Source organism: Microtus pennsylvanicus, chromosome 16 (assembly GCF_037038515.1).
Source record: "Microtus pennsylvanicus isolate mMicPen1 chromosome 16, mMicPen1.hap1, whole genome shotgun sequence".
NCBI classification, from domain to species: domain Eukaryota; kingdom Metazoa; phylum Chordata; class Mammalia; order Rodentia; family Cricetidae; genus Microtus; species Microtus pennsylvanicus.
The window spans coordinates 34,452,745-34,480,679 of NC_134594.1; the positions used below are offsets into that span (position 1 = coordinate 34,452,745).

The 27,935-nt window shown below is 39.5% G+C and overlaps 1 protein-coding gene across 2 annotated transcripts; it reads left to right on the forward strand.

The window, feature by feature from the left end:
* The first annotated feature begins 469 nt into the window (after window positions 1-469).
* Tiparp (TCDD inducible poly(ADP-ribose) polymerase) lies at window positions 470-27,818 on the forward strand. Of its 2 annotated transcripts, XM_075950632.1 has the most exons (6): window positions 470-678; window positions 3,161-4,121; window positions 19,247-19,415; window positions 20,547-20,707; window positions 25,183-25,458; window positions 25,764-27,818. In XM_075950632.1, exons 2-6 carry the CDS (start codon window positions 3,202-3,204, stop codon window positions 26,209-26,211), a joined length of 1,974 nt encoding a protein of 657 aa, XP_075806747.1. In that variant the 5' UTR covers window positions 470-678; window positions 3,161-3,201; the 3' UTR covers window positions 26,212-27,818. The 2 variants fall into 2 exon arrangements, with proteins under 2 accessions (XP_075806747.1, XP_075806748.1); XM_075950633.1 differs by lacking the exon at window positions 25,183-25,458.
* Window positions 27,819-27,935: the final 117 nt, after the last annotated feature.

The window sequence follows — 27,935 nt, forward strand, 5'->3', positions numbered from 1 at the left end:
GCAGCCGGAGGCGTCTACACACAAAGGCAACCGCACCGAAACCGGTCGTTCCGTTTCACGTCCTCTCTCGCATCGCGTGCCCTGCTCGCCGCGGGAACACCGTGACCCTGCGTCCGTCCGCAGGCAGGTGGAGCCCGTCCCACGCGGCGCTCGCCGCCCGCGCCGCCCCACACCCACCCAGGCCCCCCGCGTGCACGTACAGACCCCCCGGGACCCCCCGAGCGGCTCTCCAGGGGACACGCCCCCTCCCGGGAGCACCGAGCCGCCGCACGCACCAACGGGCGCGCGGGCGAGCGGGCGGGCGCGCGCGGGGGCCGGCGCACGCGCACGGGAGGCGGGTCCGCTTCCCGGCACCCACTGAGCGCCCGGCCCCCTCACCCCACCCCACCCCCTCGACACCTAAGCTCCGCCCCCCAAGACGAGAACGCCGCGGGAGGAGGAGACCGGAAGCCGCTTAAAACCGAGCTGAAGCTGACAGGAGAGCGAGCCTGAGCCCGGAGCGCCGCGGCTGCTGTCGGCGCCTTGGTCCGCGGAATGACCCGCCCGCGGCTCGCCTCGTCCGCCGCCAACGACCCCTAGGACACCGGACACCACCCGCCCTCAGCTCAGCCCCGCCGGCGCAGACCCGGTCCGCCAAGCCGAGCGTCTCTGGTCCGTTCTCAGGGCAACCCGCCTGAGGTAAAGGGGCTGCGAGCCGCGGAGGGACCCCCCAGCGGGATGGCGGGCGCCGGCCTCGCCGCCCCAAGTCCCCGTCGGGACAGCGGCGGCTCCGTCCGACCGCTCGTGGGAGCTGGTCGCGCCGGCGGCCGTAGGTGGCGGGGTGGCATTGGGGTAGGCTCCGGTCACCGGGACTGGGGCAGGTGTCTCGATGGGCCGGCGCCGGAGGGTTGCGGGGACACGGGCGACTCGTCCCCTCCTCCCTTCCCCCCGGGGACGAGCCACCCGGGCAGCCCCTGCGGGAGGGCTCGGCGCTGCGGGACAGTTCCGGACGGCGCGTGTGCCGGGCTGCAGCCCAGAAGTTTGCAGGCTGTGTTGGTGGCAACTTTGAGTGCGCACGGCTCCCCTGCCTCTTGCCCGCCACCCGGGCAGCGCCGGCTGGGGCTCGGTCCCGCAGCCCCGGTGGCAGGGCTGGAGGAAGGGTGAGTGGCTTGGGGGAGGTGGGGAGGTCGGGTCCTGAGATGGACCGTGAGTGTTTGTGTCGGGGGGAGCGGTTCTGAGAACAACGTGAGGGCGGGGATGCTCACCCACACCCCGGAGTGCGGAGCCGGGTGGAACGGGCGCGGCGGACGGTGCTGGCTGCGCAGACCGTCGCGGCCGGCAGGAGGCGTCGCTCGGACCCGGGCTCGGCGCCCGGGCGTCTCCCGGCGGGCTGTTTGGAGCGGGCGGTTTCCATGGAAGGTGTGATCAGCCGGGAGTGCCAGACGACCCGGGTGTCAGGAGGTGAAGGGTAGCGCGGTTGGGTTGCCTGCCTCGGGCGACCGGAGGAAACGTCCTTCCAGTCTTTATTTTTCTGTTATGCAAACTAATTGAGGAACTGATGCTTCCGTACTCTACTCCTCTGTTTCCCGGTTCTGTTTCCGAGTTGGGTGAAGGGGGCAGTAAGAGGAAAAGTTGTGTGCGTGCGTGTGTGTTTGCGTGCGTGTGTGAGAGAGCGTGCGAGCGTGTGTGCACGTATAAATAAGATGGCTTTAGTGTTTTGCCTGGATTGTGATAGGAGTGGATAATGTGCGTGCGTGGGGGGAAGGCACAGACCGGTTCGATACGGAGAGGGAATACCACAGTCTGTGCCAATTGAGCCTTGAGGCAAGAGCACCGAATGATGAATAATAACGCCTGGCTTGGCTGCTTTCCAGTTATTTATGTCTCATGTCAGCTCCCTCCTTCGCGAAGCTTTCTCTAACAATGCCAGCCAGCTCATACTGAACTCTTTTTTTAAAAAAAATCTCTTTTGTACTTAGACTAACACTTTGTTCATGCCCTGTATTTTTCTGAGTTTTATTAAACATTTTTAGTCATAGACTTATAAATCTCTCCTAGATTTTATATTTATTTTTTTTAAAGCACGCAGTTTTATCACTTTTGGTTCTGACCTTCAACCAAGAGCAAAGCAGCTAACGTGTGCCCATTCTTCTAGTGCAGCCACAAAACATTTCTGGACATCCTTGGTAGAGCACCGTGCTAGGCACTGTGCGGGTCCGCTAAGATGCATGCTTGATTAAATCGTACGTTCCAGCATCAAGGAGCTCTTTCAGTCTATTGGACAAGGAAAAAAGACTACTAATTGTTCAACACTGCCCCTTCTCATCTGGCACAATCTCAGTAAATACCTGGAACTCGCACTCATTTTAAAGAGGCTGGTTCTTGCAGATTCTGAATGTGTGTCTTATATTTATATTTTTGCTTATAATATGCTTTCATTTGATTTTTAAAAAATGGATATGTGTAACTTGTAAAGACACGGACTAGCAGACCCTTCATATAATCCATGTTGTATTGGTTTCTAACACACAGTACAATGACTATTGAAGTTAAGTGTGTCCTGATATTCCTTCAGTTTTGGTAATGTTTTTGTTACTTATAAAAGTAGATCTTTAACATTTGGGAGTTAAGTACTGGACTTTCAGCACATTAGAATTCTGGCAGGCTCTCTATCCCGGTTCAGTTGAAAGCTCTATGTCTGTTCTCACACACCCTCCCCCACCCACTCTTTTCACTTCTTGACTTTTAAAGTTTATCCTTTTGATGAACTTCCCTCCCCAAGAAACTTAAGTTTTTGCAAACTCATGAGACAGATCATACATAACAACTGTGAAGGGAACCACAAAGTGAAGTAGAGATGTGGTTTCCCTGCTTCATCATCTAGAAGAGACAGTTACTTCTACCTCACAGTAAAAATTCATACCTCACTAGAATCACAGCCCATGAGTGAGTGATACATGCCTGTTAAAAGATACATTCTCATCTACTACCATCTAGTACAGGTTTTATCTTAGCTTTGGAGTCTTCATTGCTCAATAAAAATGAAAATTGACCTGTAAGAACTAAATATAATACAAACAGTGATTGAAGATACTTAACCATAGACCAGCACAATGTTTTAATGAATGAATGGGTTCAGTTGTCAGTTTTCAAATGATCATCTTCCTTCCTTCCCCTGTAGGTTTTGCAGATACTGAGGTAAATTTGGAGTTGTTCCACACCATGGAAATGGAAACCACCGAACCTGAGCCAGACTGTGTAGTACAGCCTCCCTCTCCTCCTGATGACTTCTCATGCCAAATGAGAATCTCTGAGAAGATCACTCCATTGAAAACTTGTTTTAAGAAAAAACAGGATCAAAAGAGATTAGGAACTGGAACCCTGAGGTCATTGAGGCCAATATTAAATACCTTGCTAGAATCTGGCTCTCTTGGTGGAGTTTTCAGAGCTAGAGACCAAAATGCAGATGAAAGCACCTTACATGAACAGATGGTGAAAAAGCCCCTGGAAATTAACCCTTCATGTTCACCGGCAGAAAACAGTATGTCCGTCCTGATTCCTGACGGGACAAATATTGAGGGCCAATTACCAGAAGCTCATCCCTCTGCTGATGCTCCAGAGCAGGTGGTTCCGATCCAGGATCACAGTTTTCCACCAGAAACCATCAGTGGGACAGTGGCAGATTCTACCCCAGGACATTTCCAAACTGATCTTTTGCATCCTGTTTCGGGTGATGTTCCCACTAGTCCTGACTGCATAGATAAAGTGATGGATTTTGTTCCAGGAGCTTTCCAAGACGATAGTTGTACAATCCAGTACATTTTGGATACCAGTGATAAATTGAGTACTGAGCTCTTCCAAGACAAAAGTGAGGAAGCTTCCCTTGACATTGTGTTTGAGCTAGTAAACCAGCTACAGTACCACACTCACCAAGAGAATGGAATTGAAATCTGTATGGACTTTCTGCAAGGCGTTTGCGATTATGGCAGGGATTGTTTGAAACATCACACCAGATTGCCCTATCATTGGCAGATCAGAAGGACAACTACTCAGAAGTGGCAGAGTGTTTCCAATGATTCTCAGGAGCACTTGGAAAGATTTTATTGTAACCCAGAAAATGATAGAATGAGAATGAAGTATGGGTACGTATTATAATTAAAAATTGTTAAATGGGCCGGGTGGTGGTGGCGCACGCCTTTAATCCCAGCACTTGAGAGGCAGAGGCAGGCGGATCTCTGTGAGTTCGAGACCAGCCTGGTCTACAAGAGCTAGTTCCAGGACAGGCTCCAAAACCACAGAGAAACCCTGTCTCGAAAAACCCAAAAAAAAAAAAATTGTTAAATGTTCTAAAGAAGGAAAAAAACCCTGGAAGTTTGGCATGGTGGTTTCTTTCAGTAGTGTACCAAGTTTTTTGTTTTATTTTTTTTCTTTTATGGCTTTTATGCTATTCTGATTTTTTTCATGGTGTTTGAGTTTTAGTGTGTAGTCTGTTTTTATGAATCGAGCAATTTAGATGTATCTGTTTAGTGTGTGCGTGAATGAAAGTTGTATATACATTGAGCATTGTGAATCTAGTAATCACCTTGCCTTTAAAAGAAAATCCACATGAATCTTCAAGTGAATAGTTAATTTATCTAGTTTTTAAATTTTTATTTGTTAGGTAGCAGTATTTTTAAATAGGGGAAATATTTGGAGCTTTTTGTGGCCCTCATTAGATTGACTAAACAATTTTTATATGAGTAACTCAGAAGTTCTTCCCATGAGCCGGGCGTTGGTGGCGCACGCCTTTAATCCCAGCACTCGCCTTTAATCCCAGCACTAGGGAGGCAGAGACAGCGGATCTTTGTGAGTTCAAGGCCAGCCTGGTCTACAAGAGCTAGTTCCAAGACAGACTCCATAGCTACAGAGAAACCCTGTCTCGAAAAACCAAAAAAAAAAAAAAAGAAGACGTTCTTCCCATATACACATATATGTAAGACATATATGTATATATTTGTATCTATGCTATTATGATTTTGATGGTGTATGAGTGTTTTGCCTTCATGAATGTATGTCCACCTGGTGCCTGCAGAAGCCTGATGAGACTTTGGATACCCTGGAACTGTAGTTAGAAACTGTTATGAGCCTCCATGTGGGTGCTAGAAATTAAACCTTAGTCCTCTGCAAGAGAACTGAGCCATCACCCCAGCCCCCATTTCTTAAAAATCATTTTAATAAGGTATTGTTCAAAAACTATATTGCCCCTGAGCTAGTAATTATAATTCTTCTGTCAAGAGTAATTAAGTTTACGGATTCTCAAAGCCACACTAATCCTTCCGTCTCCAGACTGCAGGCACTTCAGAACAGTGGCCTCTCACTTCACTTACGAAGCAGATTTCCAGTTCACTGAGTACTTGAACAGTTTGGTACATTAAGTTTCTGTTTGACTTGGTCAGAAAGAAACTAGCAGGACCATTATCTAACACATTACATTCTGTAACCATGAGCAAGGCAAGACAGTCATTTTGGTCCCAGAAGGTCCAAAAATTCTTAGGTCAACAACATAGTGGGCATTTATATTTTGCTGAAAAGTACACAGATTTAGAGCCCTTAGCATACACTATAGGATCAGTTATAAAGTAATTATAGTAGGAGCTTGGTATCCAAATTAGTATTAATGATGTTAAGTAATACTTATATGACACTTAGGAGAGGAATAATATGAGGGAGTCGTATTATAATTGATACTGCTGCTACTACATTGTAAGTGGTCCTGCAGTAATAACATAACTGGAAACATGAACTGTTAATTAGTAATGAAATTCTCAGTGTACTACAAGAAGAAATATAAGATTATAAATAATTGTCAAAAAATTAGGGTTTTGGAGAGTTGACCTGTGGTCATTGCAACCTGGTTTTCCTTGTATTCCAAAGCGATGTTGTGTTTCCTGGCAACAAGATGCAGATAACGGCATGTTGAGCCTTGCTGAGAGATTCACAAACAAGCTGGAGCAGCCCAGGTTCACATGGTTACCACATTATTTGGCTAAAGCTATTAATCTCTGTGGTCAGGCCTGTAAAGCTGGTCTATCTGTGCAGATTGCACATAACCAGGAAATGTGTGTTCAGCTGTGTATATGACCATATTGGACGCAGTCTTGGGATTCTGGAATAATGGATGAATGGCAGTTGTTTGTTCTACTGGTTTGGAGTAGTTTATATGACTCAATTAATTATACACTATATCATATGTCATTTTGTGGACTTTGAGGGACTTTCATAGTTCTGGGTCTCTAGCAGAGACAGGTCATAGTTTCAAACTATGCAGATAAAATTATTTTTCTTTGCACTTATGAGGATTTAAGTCCTAAGTTAATCAAAATTGGATGTGTAATATTTATTTTGTTTTCAGGAATGAAATTGGGTAGGAAATTGAGCCAGATATGTTCACAGCTCCTCTCAGCTCTTAAGATGATGCTTATATACTAAAAACACATTTATGAGATTTGGGGGAAAAAATACCTATTTGATTCATTGTAGCAAAGTTGTGATATGTTCCTGTTTGCAATCTCTGCTCTTGTACATCATAAGTGTTTATTGCCAACATCAACTGAAAATTAGTTATGGGTCTGAACTCCAAATTTGGTTTTTAGACTTCTTTTGTCCATGGTCATGCATCAGAAAGCAACAACACTAAGTGTATTTTTTATTAAGAAAGTGATCTCCAACAGTATGGATACTCATCATAGTAAGAAGATGGTGGTTTTTTGAGTGGCAGAACTAAGAAGTTTGAAGGATCCTTGCTAATTGGAATACTGTTGTTGATAATTGAAACTGGAGGCAGCGCAAATCTCTTTAACAACCAAGATCTCCATTAGTTTCACATTACATTCATTTTCAAGTAAGGCAGAACATAGAACATGTCTTAGGAACTGCTACTCATCGTTAAGGAAGGGAACCACAAGCTGGGTTTGGGACTGACTTGCTAATGAGACTGTGACCAATGAGTATTCCTAATTCTCAGTTTGTTGAAAGAGGAATGGGGTGAACCCCCAGTTATTTTTTCTCAAGGAGAAGTTTTTTTTTTGTTGTTGTTTATTTTGAGACATGGTCTTGCTCTGTAGCCCAGGCCGGCAATGAACTCATGGCAGTCCTCATTCCATAACTTAAATGCTGTGATTATAGGCCTGAGTTGTCACACTAGTTCAGAGTTTGGTATGTGTGTTTGCTTAGTATTTATTGATAATAGAATTTTACTTGCTTAAAATGTTGGTTGCTGTGTATTTTTATTGGTAATAGTTCTCATGAGTCTTTTCAAAAATCTATCTAAGGGAAATGCCAGTAGATGACATCTGAGCGACTCTGTAAGAAGACCAAAAGAAGTGCATATAGTAATCATAGAAAGCTTATGTTGTGGTTAATATGACAGTGAATTATCTAAACTACAGCAAGTGCCTGACTGAACTTGACTGGAATAGTTAAATTAGCCAAATTAGTTATGGTCTCCACAGCTGTGATGATGTATGACTAACTCATTATGTGTTATTGCACACACTGGACAGAGAAGAACAGCTGAAAGCTAACTGTGCCTTGTGACTTCTTGGTATTTCTTGAATATACACAGCTGTATGAGTTTGAATTTATTTTTAAAATTCCTGTGTAAGAAAGAGAGAACTTCATGAGCAAGAACTTGTTTGAAGTGACTTTCAAAATGGGTGCCTTGTGCTATTATGATAAAGCCATGCAGTGACTTATTTTTTCTACCTCTTTATGCTGCTATTTACATATGAAATAAAGCTAATTGGCATCTATCTGTACTAATCTAGAGAAGTTAGTGGGTCTGTGTAGAGCTATCATGAGAATCAATAGCAGTCTTTCATTTACTTTTCTGGCTTTTCATCAATAAGTAGGTTACTTTTTGAAGCAGCTGTCACCTGGCTTCAGGTTGGGGTCAGGCTTTTCCTGATGTAATGAAAATGAATCTTGGAAAAAGCAAAGATTTCTAATTCAGACAGTAAAAATCAAAGCTCATAAGACTATCTGGCAATTCCTGAATATAATAGCATGATACATAATATATTTTATTATCTGGTTGAATCCAAAGCTTTTAATTTTTATTTTATTATTTAAAAAGGAATATTAGTAACACTAATATTAAGGTATAAAGAAAGAACTCAGGCATACAAGATACTTTAACTCTTCTGTGCCCCTGTAAATCTGTTTGATTTTTTTTTCTGGTGCACTAGATAGAATTCTAGACTTACATTTAGTTATAAAGCAAAGGTAAATTCTATTTCTGATTAGTGACCGTCACCTTATTCCATATTTGAATGCTTTCTCTAAAGAGTGAAGCAGTTTACATTATGTATAGACCTTAACTACAGACGAAATGATACTAAAATCCAACCCTTGTAAAATATAACTGTTTTCTGTAGCCTCCTAATTTCTTATCCCCACCCCCACACCCAATTTGAGACCACCAGATTGTGCATTCTTTGTCTGATGGGTTTGGTTCTGGAATGTATTTAGATTAGGTTGTCAAGTCCTTTTTACCCTAGATCAGCAACCTTCAGTAATTACCAGTCTCTGTGTTGTGGAGGGAAAACTTAGTGAGTGTGTATATCACTTTACAAAGGCAAAAAATCTTGCTTTGCGTTCCATTGTGATTGATTGTGGCGCAGCTTTGTGAAAAGCAGACTCAAAGTGGACACCGGTGAATTTGAAAGAAACTCAGTTCTTAAAATAAGCAGTGTTTCTCTTATAATTGAATAGTTTTGTATCTTTGAGAGAGAGAGCAGAATGCTAAAGGTTTTGAGCCACTTTTTGTTAGATTCTGGGTTTGAGGTTAGTATTTTTATACTTATTTATGACAAGGCAGGCTTTCTAGGGACCAGAATTCTACTGCATAAAGACCCTCCGCTGATTTTTTCCTACAATTGGTAAACCTCACCCTGCCCAATCTCAAAAATAATAACTGAAAGCTCAAATTGTAAATAAAAGAGCTTGAATTTTCAAGGAGTGGATTTTGAAATGTGGTGTGCAGTTTTGAGAGTAAAGATTTTTATTTAAAAGCAAATGAATTTATCTCAGTTTGTATTTTGTAGATTTATCAGTCTGTACAAAAAAATATTGCAAACTTAACTAAATAGAACCAATTCTATGGTCAAGAAGATGCAAATTTTAAAAGTTAATGCTATCGAAAAGCTTCTAACTATCAAATATAAAACATCGATTATTTTTTTGACCTAGCCAATTATTGTTTTTAAGACAAGCATAGAAAGGTAATTAGGCATTCCTCTTTGCTGTTCTGCACGATAAAATATGCCTGTCTTTTCAGTCTTCCCCTGCTTTGTTCTGCTGACTAGCTTGAGCACCCACTTGACCAGTAAAGAACCCTTTTGTGGTTACTGCAGAGGACAACCTTTAAAAGAGTGAGAACGGTGGGGTGACTGCTGCCTTCCTCATACTCCATCCAGTGTTTGTACTGCGAGAAGTTATGGACAGAGCAGATTGCAAACTCTCATGACTAAGTTGTCTGCGAGTTTAGTAAATTTGTATTCTTTATACAAATTCAAGTCCTATGCTTTAAATAAAGGCTGTGCTGTGTTGGTTGAGACAGCACTCTAACATTAGCTGTGCTGTTCTCTTTAAAGAGGATTCCTCTTTGCCTCTTCAGAGATTTCCACCCTATTCCTTCTGATTTGAAATATCTCAAAGTTTTGTTTTGTTTTTTTTCCTCCAAGTTTTCACCAGCACTGATTGGTCAGGCCTCAAAGAGTGGCAGGGATGGAAACCAAGGATGAGCTTTCAGGCTCTTGTTTACTCCGATTGTCCCAGCTCCCACAGCTGATAAGGGCACAGACAGTGCAAACAGTACAAAATACCCTAAATAATTTCCTGCTGTGGTTGGGTTTCTGGCACCTGGCTTAGCTTTTTCTTTCTAGACATTAAAAAAAAATAAGCATAGAAGAAATACTGGGTTTTTCTTCCTAATACTCACCGTCATTTATTTAAAAAAAATAAATGGTGTTCTTGAATCTGGATAAAGATAAACTCTTCTTGTTTACTTTCTGATATTTGGATTATCCCAACACCATCATATATCAGAATTGTTGCAAAAAATGTTCTACAATTAATTTGTTAATTAAGAAAACTTTAGACTATTCCCTAAAATTGAACTCATCAGAAAAACCTGACTTTATAGACACCTTCTTTCCTCCCAAAAATTACCATTTAAGATCGTGGATAAGATTTTTCTGATCACTATTTGTAAAAACCCATAATTTTCTTTTTTCTTTCTTTTTTTAAAAGTCTCTCAATACCTTTTCTGTAAAAACTTCCTCATCCCTCCCACAAGCCTTTGCTTGAGGAGCTGTCAGTGATGGGTTCTCTGTGCATTAGTTTGTGTCCACTAAACTTTAGTCTGCAGAAACTTGTTAACTTCTCTTTAGATTGTTAGCACCAAATACATAAACAGCCATCAGTAAGTCTCTCTCCATTTCTCCTATTTACCAGTTAAATTTATTTGTCGTAACTGGGGAAAAAAGACAAGGCTAAATAAAATTTGGAATAGCTTTTTTCTTTTAAAGCATCATTTGTAATTGAAATATTAAACTAGAAATAAATTGGACTACTACATTGTATCTTTCTAGATAATATTAGAATATGTTCTATGATGTTTATAACTAGTGTCTTGTTTATGTATAAATGAGTTCTAATTTGAGATTATTTTAAAGTGATTTAAAGATTTTATCACTTATATGCATTTTATATATACTATTAAATATTTGTGTAGAAGCATTTTATAAATAAATTTATTTTAGTCTTTTCTATTTTCAAATTTTTAAAAACTGAATTAACGTGCCTTGAATATATGGCACACAGTTTTGATTGATCACTTTGAAACTCCTGTTTTAAACTATTTTATTCAACAAAGAGAATATTTACCTATTTCAGTCATTTTTAACTGCATAGTTTAAAGCAACATCAGGTATAAATACAACTTTTTGCATGTTTTTTAAAAAACAATCTGTGCTTCTGATCCCAGCTATTCTCATAGAAATTAAAATCTTCTTCCTTTTTAGGCCACAATGAAATAGGTTTCACTTATAGTTAGAACATGTGATTGAACTTGGATCAGAGCTAAGGCTGTATGATGTTTCTGGGATCTTCAGTGTGCAAAATTTAATCCTAGTGCTCTAAATAGATAGCAGTAAAATATTACAAGTATACTTTTTATTTACAAAAGATTTTAGACTTATTCACATCACATTAGAAATTTTGTTTGCCTGTGTTCTTTGCTTTAATCTGCAGTTTTAAATTTACAAAAGGCCTCTCATATTTTATTCCTTGAGTATGGATATCATAATTTGCTTTTAGTGCTTGCATTGGTGGAAATGGGTGCTAGTGTGGAGTTCAGGAACTTCAAATATAGGATCAGTAGAATTTTAACAAACCTGTAAATGAATTCAAGTGGCTTTGTCTTCGTATCATAGTTTTTTTTTGTTTTATTTGTTTTAGCATAAGCCATAAATACTAACTGCATTTTGTTCCATTCCCCATATTCTTTTCAGTATTCTTTCACTTAGGAAACTTAATTAACCTCCCCTTTGTCCTATCTCTTCACCTCACTTCATCTCCACTCTCCCACCCCCTATGCTATGTTCTCTTCTAGAATGACTCAGGACCACACACTAAATGTCTGACCTGTAAACCAGGCATGAGGTTTGACATGCAGACAAGTGTGATGTCCTGCTTCTCAGAAATTCTCAGACGTGTGGCTCATGTCCAGGATAGTCATGGGGGCAGCGCACATTGGCATCATTTTGAATAATGATCACTTTTAAAAAATGCGTTGTATCTTAAAATGGGGATACCCTTACTTCCTACCCCAAACTCGAAACATTAGATAAGTCTGTGATTCTGATTTTATGTTTGTAGTTTTACTGAGTGATCTAAGCCTAGGTAATCCTGCCTCTGCTAGATTAGCCTCTTTAAAAGTAGACATATTTAATTCATAATCAACATGAAAGATTTGTTATTTTTCCTGAATGTCTGTATATGCACCATGTGTATGCCTGGTGCCAAAGCGATCAGAAGAGATCCCCTGGAACTGGAATTTCAGATAGTTGTGAACCATCATGTGGATGCTCAGATCAAACCCAGGTCTTCTGCAAGAACAGCAAGTGCTGTTAACCGCTGAGCCGTATCTCTAGCTCCAACATCTGCTTTTTAATCTCCCCATAACTACTGAGATCCCTATGGATAATGTAAACTCTGTAATTTGTCGTATGAATATGTGTCGTATGAATCGCTACTTTGAAATACAAAAGGAATCCAAGTATATAAATTGCTTATAATTTTATGCCTCTAGTGAATCGTGAAAGATGTTGCATGGGTTGTCAGCATTTATAAATGTTTTATTTTATCCCCTGGGAGCTCTCTACTATTTGTTTAAGGCAATGTTAGCAAAAATAATAATCAGTAACAGGGTTTGATAATTGACAGTGATAGTGCTTCTGATATAGAAAACTGTGGCCCTCTTTAAATACTCTGTACTTGAAGAATTGTTACCACCCAGGCCTGGTGATCTGGCAGGGGGACTGCAAGTTCAAGGCCAGCCTAAGACAGTTTAGTCTCTGTCACAAAGAATTAAAAAAAAAAAGGGACCAGAGATAACTGAGTGGGTAGGTTCTTGCCTAGCATAATAAGGCCCTGGATTAAATACTCTCCTCTCAAATTAAAATTAACCAGTATTTGTGCCTTCAGCATATGTAGATAGTAAGCATTTTTATTGTCTACTTTGAGGTAAGGAAAAAAATCTTACTTTTAGCAAAGGGGATATTACTCATTTTTTTAAGTTTAACTGCATGGTGTAAGGAATAAAGTGCATAGTTCTCTGAAGTCTAACAAGTACAGTACTTTCACAAAATACGTTGGTATGTTATACACCATGTCTTTGCTTCTCATCTCCTTGTAAGAACATCTTGAAGGTGTGTGTAAGCGGGTAGATACTCCAGCATAATTGAGTTCTGGAAACATCAAAGCCATGGTATCAAAAGCCAGCTATATTTTGTGTCCCTGTGAAATTTCTTAAGCAGCAACAGCAAACATTCTCATCTGTCAAGCTTGTCTTAAGCCAGGAGAGCCGACATACTCTCCAGGCAGCATTTGATCTTTTCCTCTACCATTAAGGCCCTCAACTTAAGGAGACGTTTTCATTTTACATGGTAGCAATAAAATAAGAGGGCTTGCTAATTGTGACTGGTTAGGTTAGCTCAGCTGATTAGGATAAGTGCTAATGTTTGAGGTCATAGATTTATCCTTGTAGAAATCGGTTAACTCTTTAACAGGCAGAAAGCCGAGGTTCTGAAGTCTAGTTGATCTCGTTAAAACTGACCAGGGTAATGTTCCGAAAAGTTTATTCTTAGTTTGCTTTTTTGCTGAAGTCTGAGTTCTAATTTGTATTTGCATCATCTTCCCGCTTACAAGTGTTGTGTTGCCTACAATTTTTATTGACATCATCATGTGAGAACACAGATTAGAAACATGGACACATTCTGGACTCTGAGAAAGTCTTCAGTGTAGCTCAGACTGGCCTCAAACTTGACAGTTCTGCCTGTTTCTGAGTGCTGATACTACATGTGTGTGCTACCACCAGGCCATCATGGGCTGGACTTTGTTGCCCACATGTAATTGTTCTTTATGTAGTTTGATCCTAACCCCTTAAACAGCTCCCTTCTATTGCCTTCTTGGTCTGTCAACATTTGTCTCATATAACCGTTAAACTTAGAGTAGTGAGTATTAATAAATATGCTATATGCTAATATCTTGCAAAAGAGTATTGGTCTCTACTCTTCCCTCCTCTTTCCATCATCTCCTGTTTAAAAAAAAAATCATCTCACTGGAGTAAGCATTAAAAAAGGGAACCGTGGGCTTTGTTGAAAACCATCCTGCCCATAGGATCAAGCCCTAACCTCTTAACCCAGCACACAAAGCTGTTTCTTATCTGGCTCCAGCCAATCTCTCCAGTCCAGTCTTATCTGTAATCACCTCCCCCACACACAGACACTCTGACCTCCCACATGAACTGCGTGTGCTTCGTGCACTCTACCCTCATGCCCTGCTTAGTTACTTCTACACATGTGAAGTCACCTGTGGTCTGTTCGGTGACTCAAGTTCACATGTCTCACATTCTGAGACAGCCCTTCTTACCTCTCTTGATACCTTTGGCAGGCCATTGATTGGTAGTTTTTTGTTTTAAAAGACAAGATTTCACTATGTGATTGGCCTGGAATTTCCTGTGTACTGTGTCTCATGAGTGCAGGATGGAAAGGTGTGCACCACCACACTCTGCCATTTACTTCTGAGTTATCTTCAGGCCATCTTTATGGTGCACTTCACACTCGAGTAGTGGCTTGCTCTTCTCTCTCAGCTAATGTTCTGTGGCATTTTGACTTTCTTCAATCTTCTGTGCATAATCTAGTACATAGTCAGTGGATCTTCTTAAAATTATTTCTTAACTGTCATTATTTCTTTCATGGTTTCAAATACTTTATTACATTAAATTTGCCTGTGTGTGGGGGGGGGAAGGACGACAAGACATACTCTAGCACAGTTATGGCGGGTCAGAGGACCATTTGTTGGAGTCAGTTCTTCCACCATGTGGATCCTGGGGATGTCAGGCTTGGCAGCAAATGCATTTACCCCAGAGCCAACTCACCAGTCCCTTAATTACTTTAGAAGTACAAAAATTGTTCAAGACTGTTAGATTGTGTGCTGAGTTCCCAAATGCATAATGCACAAATAGAAAACGATCTGAGCAAGAAACGTAATTTCTGTTTCAGTCAGCACCTATTTCTGTATTGGTTTTGATTGTTCTTCACCTCCATTTTATCTTTCACATTGTGGTATCTTTTCGCTTTCTTTCTTAGTATCTGAAACATATATAGATATATATTCGTGTGTGTGTGTGTATACACACACATACATACACACATATACATACACATATTATGAATGAGAAATGGTATGTGGGGCATACATACAATGTATGGCTGGGTACTGGTGCGTACAATGTACAACATTGTAAGATACATCTGGAAATGTTAGCTTAATTAGTATGTGAATGAATGTGTTTGTGAGATAAGCTAACTTTTGTTAAGAATCTAAATTGGCACACGCCTTCAATCCCAGCACTCGGGAAGCAGAGGCAGGCAGATCTCTGTGAGTTCAAGGCCAGCCTGGTCTACAAGAGCTAGTTCCAGGACAGGCTCCAAAGCTACAGAGAAACCCCGTCTTGGGTGAAAAAAAAAAAAAGAATCTAAATTATGAGAATGGAGTCCTTTCCAGAATTTCACATTAATTTTCTCTTTCTTTTTTTTTTTTTTTCTTTTTCTGGTTTTTCGAGACAGGGTTTCTCTGTGGCTTTGGAGCCTTCCTGGAACTAGCTCTGTAGACCAGGCTGCTGTCTTTTTTTTTTTTTTAATTTTTTAAGACAGGGTTTAAAGGCGTGCATCACCACCGCCCGGCATCAAGTTATTTTTAACAAGTATGTGTGGTGTATGTTCGTTAGCAAACATGTAATAGTTTCTAATTTCATTCTTTAGTAAAGCTTGTTCACAGGATGTGTTTTTGTCCCTCTGATTGATGATGGGGTTATAACTAGGTTCTACAGTACAGCACCCGTCTCCCTTGCATTCTGGCCACCTCTTAGTAGGAATTCTCTCCTATAAGAGTAGGGTTCTCATCTGCAGGATCAGTGTGCTCTGCTTTTGTGGTAACACCTTCTCCTTCTTTGATAGCTTTGTTTCTCTTCTGCATCACACGTCCTGTATTTACTGCATCTTTCTGCTTTCTCCCTCTTGATCTTCTGTACTCCAAGATCCTGGATTAACTTCTGCTCTCCCATTGCCTGGACATGGTATGCACTTCCTTCATGTCTTAGGCACTGTTTAGAAGGTCTTCTCCAACAACTTAAATTGCTTTCATGCTCTAAGCAGTAAAACAGTTGAGAGAGCTTGTTTTTCTTGTTCTCCTACATAGCCCCTTTGCTAGCTGATTTTTCATAATATTTAAACTCCCAAAAGTTCTTCTCTTCTGTACTTGTGTTAATAAGGTCTTATTTTTCCTGACCTTTGTCCATTCCTGGATACAAATAGCCAATTTTTCTCCTGTAATTCTGCATGTTTATCATTTACTCAAACTGTTTGAATATATTATTCACTACTAATGAATTTATATGGACAGATGTATACCATTCTTTGGAACTCTGGAAAACTGAGATCACTTCTGTTTAATTCTTTGTGCATTGTCTAATTCAGCCCACCATTTATGACCATGCATGGATGACTCATAACTGATTTCTGGTACTAGGAAATAATGGCTTGATAAAGAAGAAAAAAGACAGTTGTAACATGAACGGTGTGGGGGGTGTCATGCCCGGTACCCCACAACTGTTTAGCCCCAAAGAATATCACACATAGGTCTCCATAAATTATAAGCTGATTGGCCCATTAGCTCTAGCCTCTCACTGGCTAACTCTCACATCTTGATTAACCCATTTTTCTGATCTATATTAGCCATGTGGCTCAGTACCTTTTTCAGTGGGGCAGATCCTGCTGCTTCAGTGGTCTGGGCAAGAGTGGGGAGAATCAACTTCCTCCTTCCCAGAATTCTCCTGTTCTCTGCATCATTTCTACTTCCTGTCTGGTTTTCCTGCCTATGCTTCCTGCCTGGCCAATCAGTGGTTATCTAAAACATGATTGACAGAATACAGACAATTCTCTGCACCAGACAGTGTTTATCACCTTTGTTATTTTATCTCTGTCAAGTCTGGAAAAACATTGGAAATGAAATATAGTATAACAGTATTTTAATAAATCAATTCAATGAAAGAAAATTAGGGCTTGTCATAGAAGTTTCATAATGCCCCAAGGACTAGAATGCATAGAAGATGTGGCAAAAGCCATGTTTATAAGTGTTTTCTCATGCAAATCATTATCTACGAAGTTTAAGTGATAAAGGCTTATACAGAAACTCCTAAAGTGATGTCCACAATAAAACCTACCTAAACAACAGAAAGTAGGAACAACAGTTCATTAGCTTTTTGAGAAGAAGTCACTGGGAAATGAAGTTAACCGGAAATATGTTTAGAGACTTGAAATGTCCTTCAGAGAGAGAAAGATTTCTATCTTTCCTCAGTTGTAACGTCAGAGTCTCCTTTATAAAGTGACATGAAAATTGCTCCAGGCAGGGTAATATGAAGTTGGACTTAAGCATAGGAATTTTTATTTTCAGGGTTAATTTTCCCTTTTTCTAGAATTTCCTATGAACTTGTTCCTTTTAAATTAAATATTACTAGTTATAAATAATTTTAAATGAAATAGTGTCCAAATGTGATATGCCCCTTATTCTTTGAAAATTCCTAATTATACCGAATAAATGTGTTTCGTTATTTTGTAATGAACTTGGAGGAAATTTGTCTCCTTACCCTTATTCCTTATGCCTCCCTGCTACTTCTGTCTAATAGTCTCTCTTCTATATTCATGTTATTTTTTCCCAAAAATGTTATTTTCAACTACATTTTATTTCCATTTTATGCTTAATTTAAGTTGAATGTTGTTTTTAAGACCAAATCCTAGTTAGTACTCTTTCTAAGCAAGAAATTTGTTTTGGGGCAGGAGAATCTTTAGGAATTTTTAAAGGAACATAATACTGTTTACAGGTTAGCTTATTTTGGGTATCTTCAGTTATATAGGTGGCTTTAGTTTAGTTTTGCTTTGTTTTGTTTCCCAAAGAGTAGGACCTGATCATATTTTATGATGGGACGGACGAAGGAGTCATAGATTTTCCTTGAGTGTTTCCAGGGGTGTGTGTGCACTGAGAAGTGTTAGTAGATACTCGAGTGAGAAAGGGAGAGGGTTCATTGGTGTGGGAGTGTGCTTTGTCATCCTCACCATAGCCCCCATGTCAGCCTGAGCACATCTCAGGGAGCAAGGCCACAGGAGGTGGTTTAACTTGTAACCAGTTTGATTTTCAAACATTTGACTACAGAGGGTATTTTGCTACTCATTTACAGTCCTTGAGACAACTGTACCAAAAGCAGGGTTGACTAACAAATAGGTAATAATGAATACCCTTCTTAAAATCTATTCCAGTACTTGATTTCACATATAAAGGTCTGCTTGATCTGGAGTGTCCTGTTTTATAGATACACACTTAGAGGTCTGCATTGAGAGTGGAACTTAGTAACAAATATCTGTAATGTTATTCTGTTTTAAAAGATATTTTCTTGGGTAATTTGCAAACGTGCATTTATACAGAACACAGTACAGTGAACATTTTACCAGTGTCTTAAAGTTAATGGTTCAGATGTTTTAATGATTCACTAAGGAAACATGTTTTATTTAGGCCATTCTTTGTCAATTAATGACTTAAGTGGATTTAATTCTTATAGTGGACTTGTCTCCCAACAGTTTAAGATGTAAACCAGGTATGGTGCCACATCTGCACCTGTTGTAAACTCAGCATTTGGGGGTAGAGGTAGGAAATCAGGAGTTGAAGGCTAGCCCTTAGCTACATAACAGTTCAAGGCCAGCTTGGACCCTGTCTCAAAAGAAAAGTAAATATGGAGATGTCTGTAAAGATTTAATTAGCAGTAACGGGCTAAATAACAAAATGACCAAAAAAAACTACTTTTTAATGTCTTCCCACTTATAGGATAAAATGTAATATTGATGCTTGTTGAATCAACAGAACTGGCTTCATCTGGTGTCATTTTAGCTTTCTGTTATCTTTTCCCATATCTCCTAAGACAATAATGTGTACTTAAATTGGCACAGATAACCTGATGCTTCTGAAAAGGGGGGTCATGTTTCAAGAGAATTTTTTGTTTGTTTTCCTGCCTGTTTGTTTGGTTTTTGTCAGTTTCATTGTTCCAACTGACTTCATAATTGGTTGATGGCAGGAAGACTTTGGCTCATCTTAACCAGGCAGAAGCAGCAAGGGTTTTATTGATTGATAGCTTGAGCCAGTGATGACCATGGTTTATTACTATTGTCAACTGTTTGAATCATACCATAGGATATGACCTGGAAATGTTGGTATAGTTAGGAACAAGCATGTAGAGAATGGATGTTAGGGAAACAACCAAAAATGTTCTTTTATACTAAGTAAAACAAATTTTGACAATCCTACAGCAGACTATATATATTAGATATTCTTAATACCCAATAAGATGATTAGGTACTTCTATTTAACAGGTCTTTTTTTTCTTGGGTCTTTCTAGAGGACAAGACTTTTGGGCAGATTTGAATGCTATGACTGTATTTGAAACAACTGAATTTGACCAACTACGAAGGCTGTGCACACCACCCTGTAGGAATACAAGCTCTCTTTACAACACATTTTGGAAATTCTTCTGTAGAGACCACTTTGGATGGAGAGAGTATCCTGAGGTATTTACATGTTCTTTTTCCTTTTAAATACTTTACGTTTTTTCCTATGTCTTTTTCCTTCCCAACAGTGACTAAGTAGAACTGAATATCTCATTCTCATAAACTTAAGGATGTAAATGTAAAAGTCTTGCTGGTACAGGTAAAACTTCTCTCTTCATATTTCTAAAAGTATTTTTATTTGCATTATTCTGAAACCCACACATAGAATGCCACTAAAGGACTTTTCCAGAATCTTTCAGTATAGAGATGAAATACTTGGTGCCATTTTCATGATAGTTTTAATGAGAGGAGAACTGGTGTAACTTTTGGATATAGCTGCCTTCTGTGCTTATAGAAATTGAATCTTGTTAAATTTAACATTTTTAGAAGCCAAATGGACCAAAAGTCAGTCTGAGTCCATGGGAGAAGTGCTTGACTATGTCTCTTAAGCTATGGTTATCATGTACACAGGCACCCATAGGATGAGGTAGAACTCATCAGTCACAGAGCCTTGCTTGTAACTGAATGTTAGAGATCAGTTCTTATTCCAGCCATCTGTTAGTTTGTTAATTTCGCTTGTATAATTACAAAAAGAGATTCTGGTATGTGTGTGTTTTTTAAAAACATGAGAAGTCCCTTTGCCCCAATTTAACACACTATGGAACCACATTTGATTTTGTGGTTATCTCCCTTCCAGATGGGCAGGGGCTGTCTCAGTGGAATATCTGGACCGGCCTTGTGCTTTTACTCTCAGGGCTCTTAGGCTGCTTAACACTTGTTTGGGTTTTGTGTGTGTGTGATTCTTTTTTGTAATTTAGGCATTGCTCCTTCAGTTCCCTTTCTGAAAACTTCCTTAACAAATGTCAATCAAGAAAGTCTGTAGGACGTCATTAAGACTGAAAATAGGACAGACCCCTGAGCCTCATTGTGCCATGAGCCAATATCCATGCTTGTGAACAGGAAGATCTTCTACTTTACATATTTGAGGGACAGAAGTCCTAAATAGAGAAATTAATTTGGTCTGTTGTATTTATTGAGATTCCTTTGATGTTAGCAGTGAAGGGAACTGTTCTTTGCTTTCAGTTACTTTTCTCATTTCTTATAGAGATTATAAACTTGGTTTTCATTTACCTTTTATTTTCTCTTCTATAGTCTGTTGTTCGATTAATTGAAGACGCCAACTCTCAGGGTCTGAAAGAAGTTAGATTTATGATGTGGAACAACCACTACATCCTTCACAACTCATTCTTCCGGAGAGAAATAAAGCGGAGACCCCTTTTCCGCTCCTGTTTCATACTGATCCCATATTTACAGTAAGTATCCAGTCGTTTTTACTCTTCATTCTTATTTCTGTTTGTGTAAACGCTCTACTGGACTGCAAATCTAAGAGAATTATCTTGGTTACTATTACCATGAAATTGTTCATACCTTAGATTGAATTCTTCAGTACATCCAAGTTCAAATATATAGCTATCCATGTAACTATAGTTCACCCAACCCTAAAAGCATGAGTTTTTTTTATTGGAGTTTTGAACTGAAAAGCAGGGTGCAGCTAACATTTTCCTACAACTAAAGTAACATGTTTGGAGTAAAGCAGAGTTTGCTGCTTCTCAGGAAATTCAAACTACAAAATTACTTCCCACCCAGATAAATGGCCAGGGGACTTGAGTGGAGTTCAGTAAGGCAGTGTCCTCCATTCTTTCTTCCTTGAGCAAATTTTAATAATTTATGTTCTTTCTTTCTTATGTAAGGCATAGCTTCTTGTGATAATGAAATTATCTGTCCTAGTTCCTAAAAATATAGTTTCTTAATAAAAGGAGTTAGGTGTACCTGAGCCTTCTGAATTGCAGGTGAGTGCTTTCATTTTCCCGATTGCCTCTTTCCTGGCCTCCAAACAGTCCCCTGGTATGTCTCTGTAGATACTGAAAGACGATCATCCCACCATTAGTACAGTAGCCTTGAAAGGCTGGTTTTACTCAGTAGGTAAAGGCACTTGCTGCCTAGATTGACGACCTGAGTTTGATTCTTGGAACCCACGGGTGGAAAGAGAACTGACTCTCCAAAGTTGCCCTCTGACATCACACATGCTTCATGAAACATGTGAGTGTGAAAACGTTGGTCTAGGATAATCATAGCCTTCTATCCAGAGACACCATTATTAGAATTTGATTTGGAAAGTGATAGATACTATGTATAGTTGGGCTCTATGAACTGAAATATCACTTGGTCCATTTTGATCTGTAAGGTGAAAGTGCTGTTTTCATATTCCTATTATTTTTATTTCAAGTCATTCATGGTAAGCACTTAATGAGTTTAATTCTGGAACTGAAAGAGGAGAAGTCAAGCTGGTCATGATGGCTCAAGCTGTAATCTTGGTACTTAGGAGGAAAAGGTAGGAGATCCTTGAGTTTGAAGCCAGCCTGGGATACATACCAAATACAGACTCACCTAGGCAACCAAAGGAGACCCTGTCTTACAACAAGTACACAAAACTCCAAAATAAAAAGAATTCCTCAAACAATTAGAGTTCAAAATCAGCTTGTAATAAGGTAATTTTAGAAGTATAAGTTTTGCTTGTTTTTTTTTTTAATTAGAAGTAATAAAAAATGCTATTGCTGGGATTTTACTAGTAGCTCAGCTGGAGCTACTGTCTACCTCCAGTAGTTAGGAACATACTGTCCTCCTGGTGAGACAGTACAACTCATTAGTAAGACCAGCAGCTTGGCATGCTGAGCTAAAAGAAGCTAGATGTGGCTCCTCTCTTAGGGTAAAAATCCTCATTCAGATGCTACAGTGCTGGGAAAGTTTTAAATGGTGAAAAAGAAGTACTTAAGGGATTATGCCTTAAAAAAAAACTTTTTACTCATTTTAAAAGTATAAAATGTAAAAATCATATAAGCACAGATATATGCTTTTTATATAATGCAGACTTCCAAAAAAAGAAAATATTGACTTGCTTTTTCTTTTTAAAAATTTTGTTTTAGTCTTCCTGTCTGAAACAGTGATAATAAAAGGATTAAAGTGAGAGATCAGCAAGTCAATGAGAATAGACAGATGTTTCAAGAAGAAAACATGGAGTGGGTTGGCCAGGGTGAAGGGTTAAATGCAGCATCCTATCTGCCTTTCTGGAATACAGCTGGAGGACAATCCCTCCTAATGGGGAGATGGAGGAAGGGGCATTGGTTCCAAAAAGCAGATTTCAGAGGTCGTGGTCTTAGCTAGAGAGAATGTTTTGTGTTTTACTTTTAACTGTTAGTTTCAAAGAGTCATGGAAACAATGGATGTAAAGGTCATAAATTTCCAGCATCTTCCATTGTTTAAAGAATTTTCCTGATGCTGATGAAAAAGAGCCTATTCTTTAATATTCCTAGAGTACTTGAGCAGAAGTAGCATGAACAGCAGGTCAAGATAAGGGGCTTGAGGAGCCTGTCTTAAAGTTGACAGGACATCTATTACATGTGATCGTCTCATGATTACAAGAATGCTAAACTTAGTTTGACTCTTCCCTTAGAGGGATAAAAATTAATCCCTTTTTATTTCAGTACTGAAATTGATTTAGGAAACATTTCAGAACGGTAAAGGGAGGTAAGAAGAGTAAGGTTGGAATCAGAAAGTTATTCTTTGGAGGTTTTTGAAGCATTCAGTATGTTATTGGTATAATACAAGCTGAACAGAAACAGCATTCTTAGTGGTACATTTGAAACATTGCTTGAAACATACATGTACGTATAAAGATACACATACACACTTTTTTGACAGGGAGCTAGTCATAAAAGTCCATCATACATGTCTTTAGATGTTTGAGTAGGGTTAGAATGTTAGCTTGATGAAAGCATGTATATGTGGGAATAGAATAGATGTTACCCGTATGTAGAATCTAGAATATCTGCATATTTGCACTAGTAATAGTCAAAATAAAGAATCATCTTTCCATGCCCATCAGCGATAAATAGAGAAAATATGTTATATGTTTACTGGGTTTTATTCATCCACAAGGAAAAATAATAGTCATTTGAAAAGAAATGCATTGTCCTGGAGCTCGTACTAAAGGAAATAAAGCAGACTCACTGACAGAATCTAGGTTTAGCAGTGTGCATATAGGGCAGGTGTGAAAGTGGAACAGGGAGTCTGGAAGGAGGATGGGGCAATAGTGAGGAATGGAGTAAACAGAGCACAAAGACACACATGTGTATTATTTACTTTTCTCATCGCTTTCACAAAATACCTGACAAAAACAAGATTTAAGGAAGGAACAGTTTGTTGTGGCTCATAATTTGAGGATACAGTCGGTGATGACAGGGAAGTTAAGGTAGGTGTGCGAGATGGCTGGCTGTGCTGTGTCTCTTAACAGAAAGAAAGAATGCTGTCTTCCTTTTTACTTAGTCTGATACCCAGACCAACTGTCGGGAATGTCTTTTCAGAATGCCATTAGGTTTGTTTCCTGTGTTATTCTGAATATGTAAGATTAACCATCACAGCATCTATGAAACATCAGAATGAAGCCCATTATTTTGTATCCCAACTGTAAATAGCAAATATGTTTCGAGTAGAATGTTTGGGAATAATCTTACCTTTGTTGGAACTATCAAACCCATTATTGAAATCAGATGGGCTACTACCTACCTTTCAAAGCAGGCTAAAAGGAGGGGCTAAAAGTTAAATACTTTATTATAATTTGTTCAGAACCGTGATGGCATTTTAAGGAGAGCCAGACTTTTTGAGACTCTGATTAAAGCAGTGGACCTTCTCTTTTGAAAAACATACCAGTGAAAAATGCAACCATTGTCACAGGAAAATATACCTGTACCAAGTCTTCAAAGGAATTTGTCAGAGCGCTCATGGTCCAAAAGATAAGAAATGTGTATCTTTTGTTGTAAAGGTTGGAGGAGCTAATGAAGTGTGCCCCTGGATCTCAGATGGGGGACAGTGGTGGGAGGATTTGCTAAATCCTGAATCCACTCACTTAAAACTGTTACTTACAAAAGGGCTTCAGGGCACATTGAATTAAAGGCACAGCTACTACTTACTTGAAGTAGACAAGGATTAGAGAAGGCAATTGTGTTTCCATAGCTTTAGCTTCTTAATAGGCCGTATTTTAAGAGTGTAATGGCAATGTAGTAGAATCAGTACCTGTGTGTCACAAAGCTTTAGAAAATGACAGTTTCCTAACCCACTTGGCAGAAATTGCTCCTTCCTTGTGACCACCACGTATTGAGGAGTGTTACAGTACCCTGTTGCTGAAACTAGGTCTCAGGGTCAGGAGTTCCTATTCTTGGCCTCTTCCCTTTTCCTTGTTTTGAAATAGCTGAAAAGTATGATTTAAATAAATGAACCAGGCAGGAAAGAACAAACCCACTGTTTATTTAAACTTTTCTTGGAAAGTGACAGAGGTGAACTTAGAGATTGAAGGAACAGCGCACATTCTGGCGTCTGCTGGCTCTGTTTAGGGGTGGAAGGCAGGAAGAAGGGGGCATTGCAGGTAATCATTTCATTACTTGAGCCTACCTCTCTTTATTAGCGCTCTTGTTTGTTTGGGTTTTTAAGTTGTTTTGAGACAGTTTTCCAGGCTGACCTGAGGTTATATTTGTTTGCCTCTGAGAGCTGGTGTCACTGCAGACACCACCACACTCAGGTTTATGTTTTTTCTTCAGTAAATGAATAACATATTAATACATAAGCACTTAAGCTGTTGAGTTATAAAACTGGACACTAATGCAAAGCATTGTATACCATGAGATAGCTGTACTGAATCCTGACTGCTTTACTTAGAGTGTCTTCTCCATTTTAGGACACTTGGTGGGGTTCCCACTCAGGCTTCTCTGCCTCTTGAAGCAACTTCGTCACAAATCATCTGCCCAGATGGAGTAACTTCAGCAAACTTTTACCCTGAAACATGGGTTTATATGCATCCATCTCAGGACTTCATCCAAGTGCCTGTTTCTGCAGAGGATAAAAGTTACCGAATCATTTACAACCTTTTTCATAAGACTGTACCTGAATTTAAATACAGAATTTTACAAATATTGAGAGTCCAAAACCAGTTTCTTTGGGAGAAATATAAAAGGTGAGTCAGAGATGGGAAAAATTTAAGAGAGCATTTCTTAATATAGCAATTGTTAAGTATAGAACACAATAAACCTTTGTGTAGTGCAATATTTTTTATATAAAATAATATTCATATTTCCCATATAGGCACACATTCATAATACACCTATAATAAACTATAGTATGATTTTTTTTGGCATTTTGTTTTCATAGCTAGTTTACTATATCCTTACCCTTAAAAACTATAAATTATTCAAAATTTGAATTGTTTATTATTATAATCTACATGCCCTTTTCTAAATGCCTGTTTACTTTTTGCATTAGGAAAAAAGAATATATGAACAGAAAAATGATTGGCCGTGACCGAATAATAAATGAGAGACACTTATTTCACGGAACATCCCAGGATGTGGTGGATGGGATCTGCAAGCACAACTTTGACCCTCGCGTCTGTGGAAAGCACGCTACAATGTTTGGACAAGGCAGTTATTTTGCAAAGAAGGCAAGCTACTCTCATAACTTTTCTAAGAAATCCTCCAAAGGAGTCCACTTCATGTTTTTGGCCAAAGTGTTGACTGGCAGGTATACGATGGGCAGTCACGGCATGCGAAGGCCCCCTCCAGTCAATCCTGGCAGTGTCACCAGCGACTTGTATGACTCTTGTGTGGATAATTTCTTTGAGCCTCAGATTTTTGTCATTTTTAATGATGACCAGAGTTACCCTTATTTTGTTATCCAATATGAAGAAGTCAGTAACACTGTTTCCATCTGAAGACCTTGGTACTACTAAGTTATTGGATATGAACTCACTGTTTCCATCTGAAAGCCTTGGTACTACTAAGTTATTGGATATGAACTCAAGTTCAGCAGCGTTTGTAGCAGGCTTGGGTGGGGCTGGGTGGGAAACAGCATTGAACAGAAGCAGCATTCTTTTCAGGCCCAATTTCTTAAGTGCTAGAAAGTAATTTTTAAAAGAAACAGTGGGTTTTAAATGACTGCTCACTATTTAATTATTTACTAATTGCTAGTGTACTGGTGTGGAGAAGAGTAAAGAGTGCATTCACACTTGTACATGTAGGTAGCAGTGTTAGCAGTGTTCAGAGACAAAAACAAAGACAACTGACTAGCCTTTGAAATGTTGCTTGGGGCTGGCAGAAGTTTGGTCAAAACACGTAGAGGCTGTGAGCAAAGAGAAGATTCTGTGTACTTAACAGATAAAACCAATGGGAACTGACACTACCGTGCTTATTACCTCCCAAAGCATCGTGTGTTATACCTCGGGGAGAATAAACTCACGTACTCCTGGTAGGCAAGAACAGTTTTTCATTAGGTGGCCAGGGCTGAAATACGTCACCCACTCAGAAACCTCCAGAATTTTCCTGAGACTTCAGGGTCTGTTCAGAGGAAGTAAAATAATAACAATAAAAGCACCATTTGAAAAAATTGTCACCAGCAAAATTTCCATTAATTAGTTGTGGGTTGTGATACATGTGTTAAAATTCAGCCATGGAAAACTCAGTCTCTTCCATTGTTGCCCACTTTAGTTTCAAAGTTGGACAGCTATGTTGGTGAAACATAGTCTTGAGGGTTAAAAGTACTTCTTTTTGGTTCCAAGCCTACCCCTGGGGAGGCATTAGACAGAAGACATCCACATCCAAAGCAAAGAGGTTGCTTACTGTGCTTTGCACAAAGCATATTCTTAGCCTTATCTGCTGAGTTGAATTGTTAGAGACAGCAAGCCCATCCATGTACCTGCTTTGCCAGATGCACTGGATTTCTTGGCTGACTCTGTACCTTACACTACTTATTTTAATAGAAACACAAACTTGGAAATTGTGCCACTGGCCCAGCAAGAGCGTTGTTGGGTGAATGTGCTGCTGCCTCGATTCCCAGAGGTAGTACTTGTAAGCAAAGCAAAACCTGAATGACTGAAGTGAAAGTGCTTGTTCATGAAATCATTTGCCACAGAAGTCCTTCAGATATCAAGCTTTCCTTGTATGTCTGTGGCTGTCTCATTTACCCAAACTTTACAGGAGCTTCTCTGTTATTTAAAGCGAGATAAAGCTGTACACGTCTCAGTGAAGCAGTCTGTTTAAGCACTTGCCAGGGCTTCCACACAACTACTTATTTTGCCCTAGTTGATCTTGTTGTTTCCTGCCATTGGCAGGAAGAAAAGAGCAACCATAGGAGTCATTCATTCGATTATAACTTGTGAACCAGTGATCCCCAGTCGTTTTCAAGTTAAGACATGTTACCATTGCTTGTTTGATTTTATGGAACTTGTTCCTTTTTTTCTCTTTAAAAGAAACAAAAGCTTTATGACATATTTATTTTTTTAATAAAACTAAGCAAAAATAAAAGTTAATTCTTTAAAACTTCTGCTTTGTTCTGTTTCCATATAAAATAACGAGTCACTAAATAGTTAACCATCTGTAAATGTTGAGCAGTTGCTTGATTGGCTGGGTGAGTGGGTTGCTGTGGTGTTAGACTATGGTG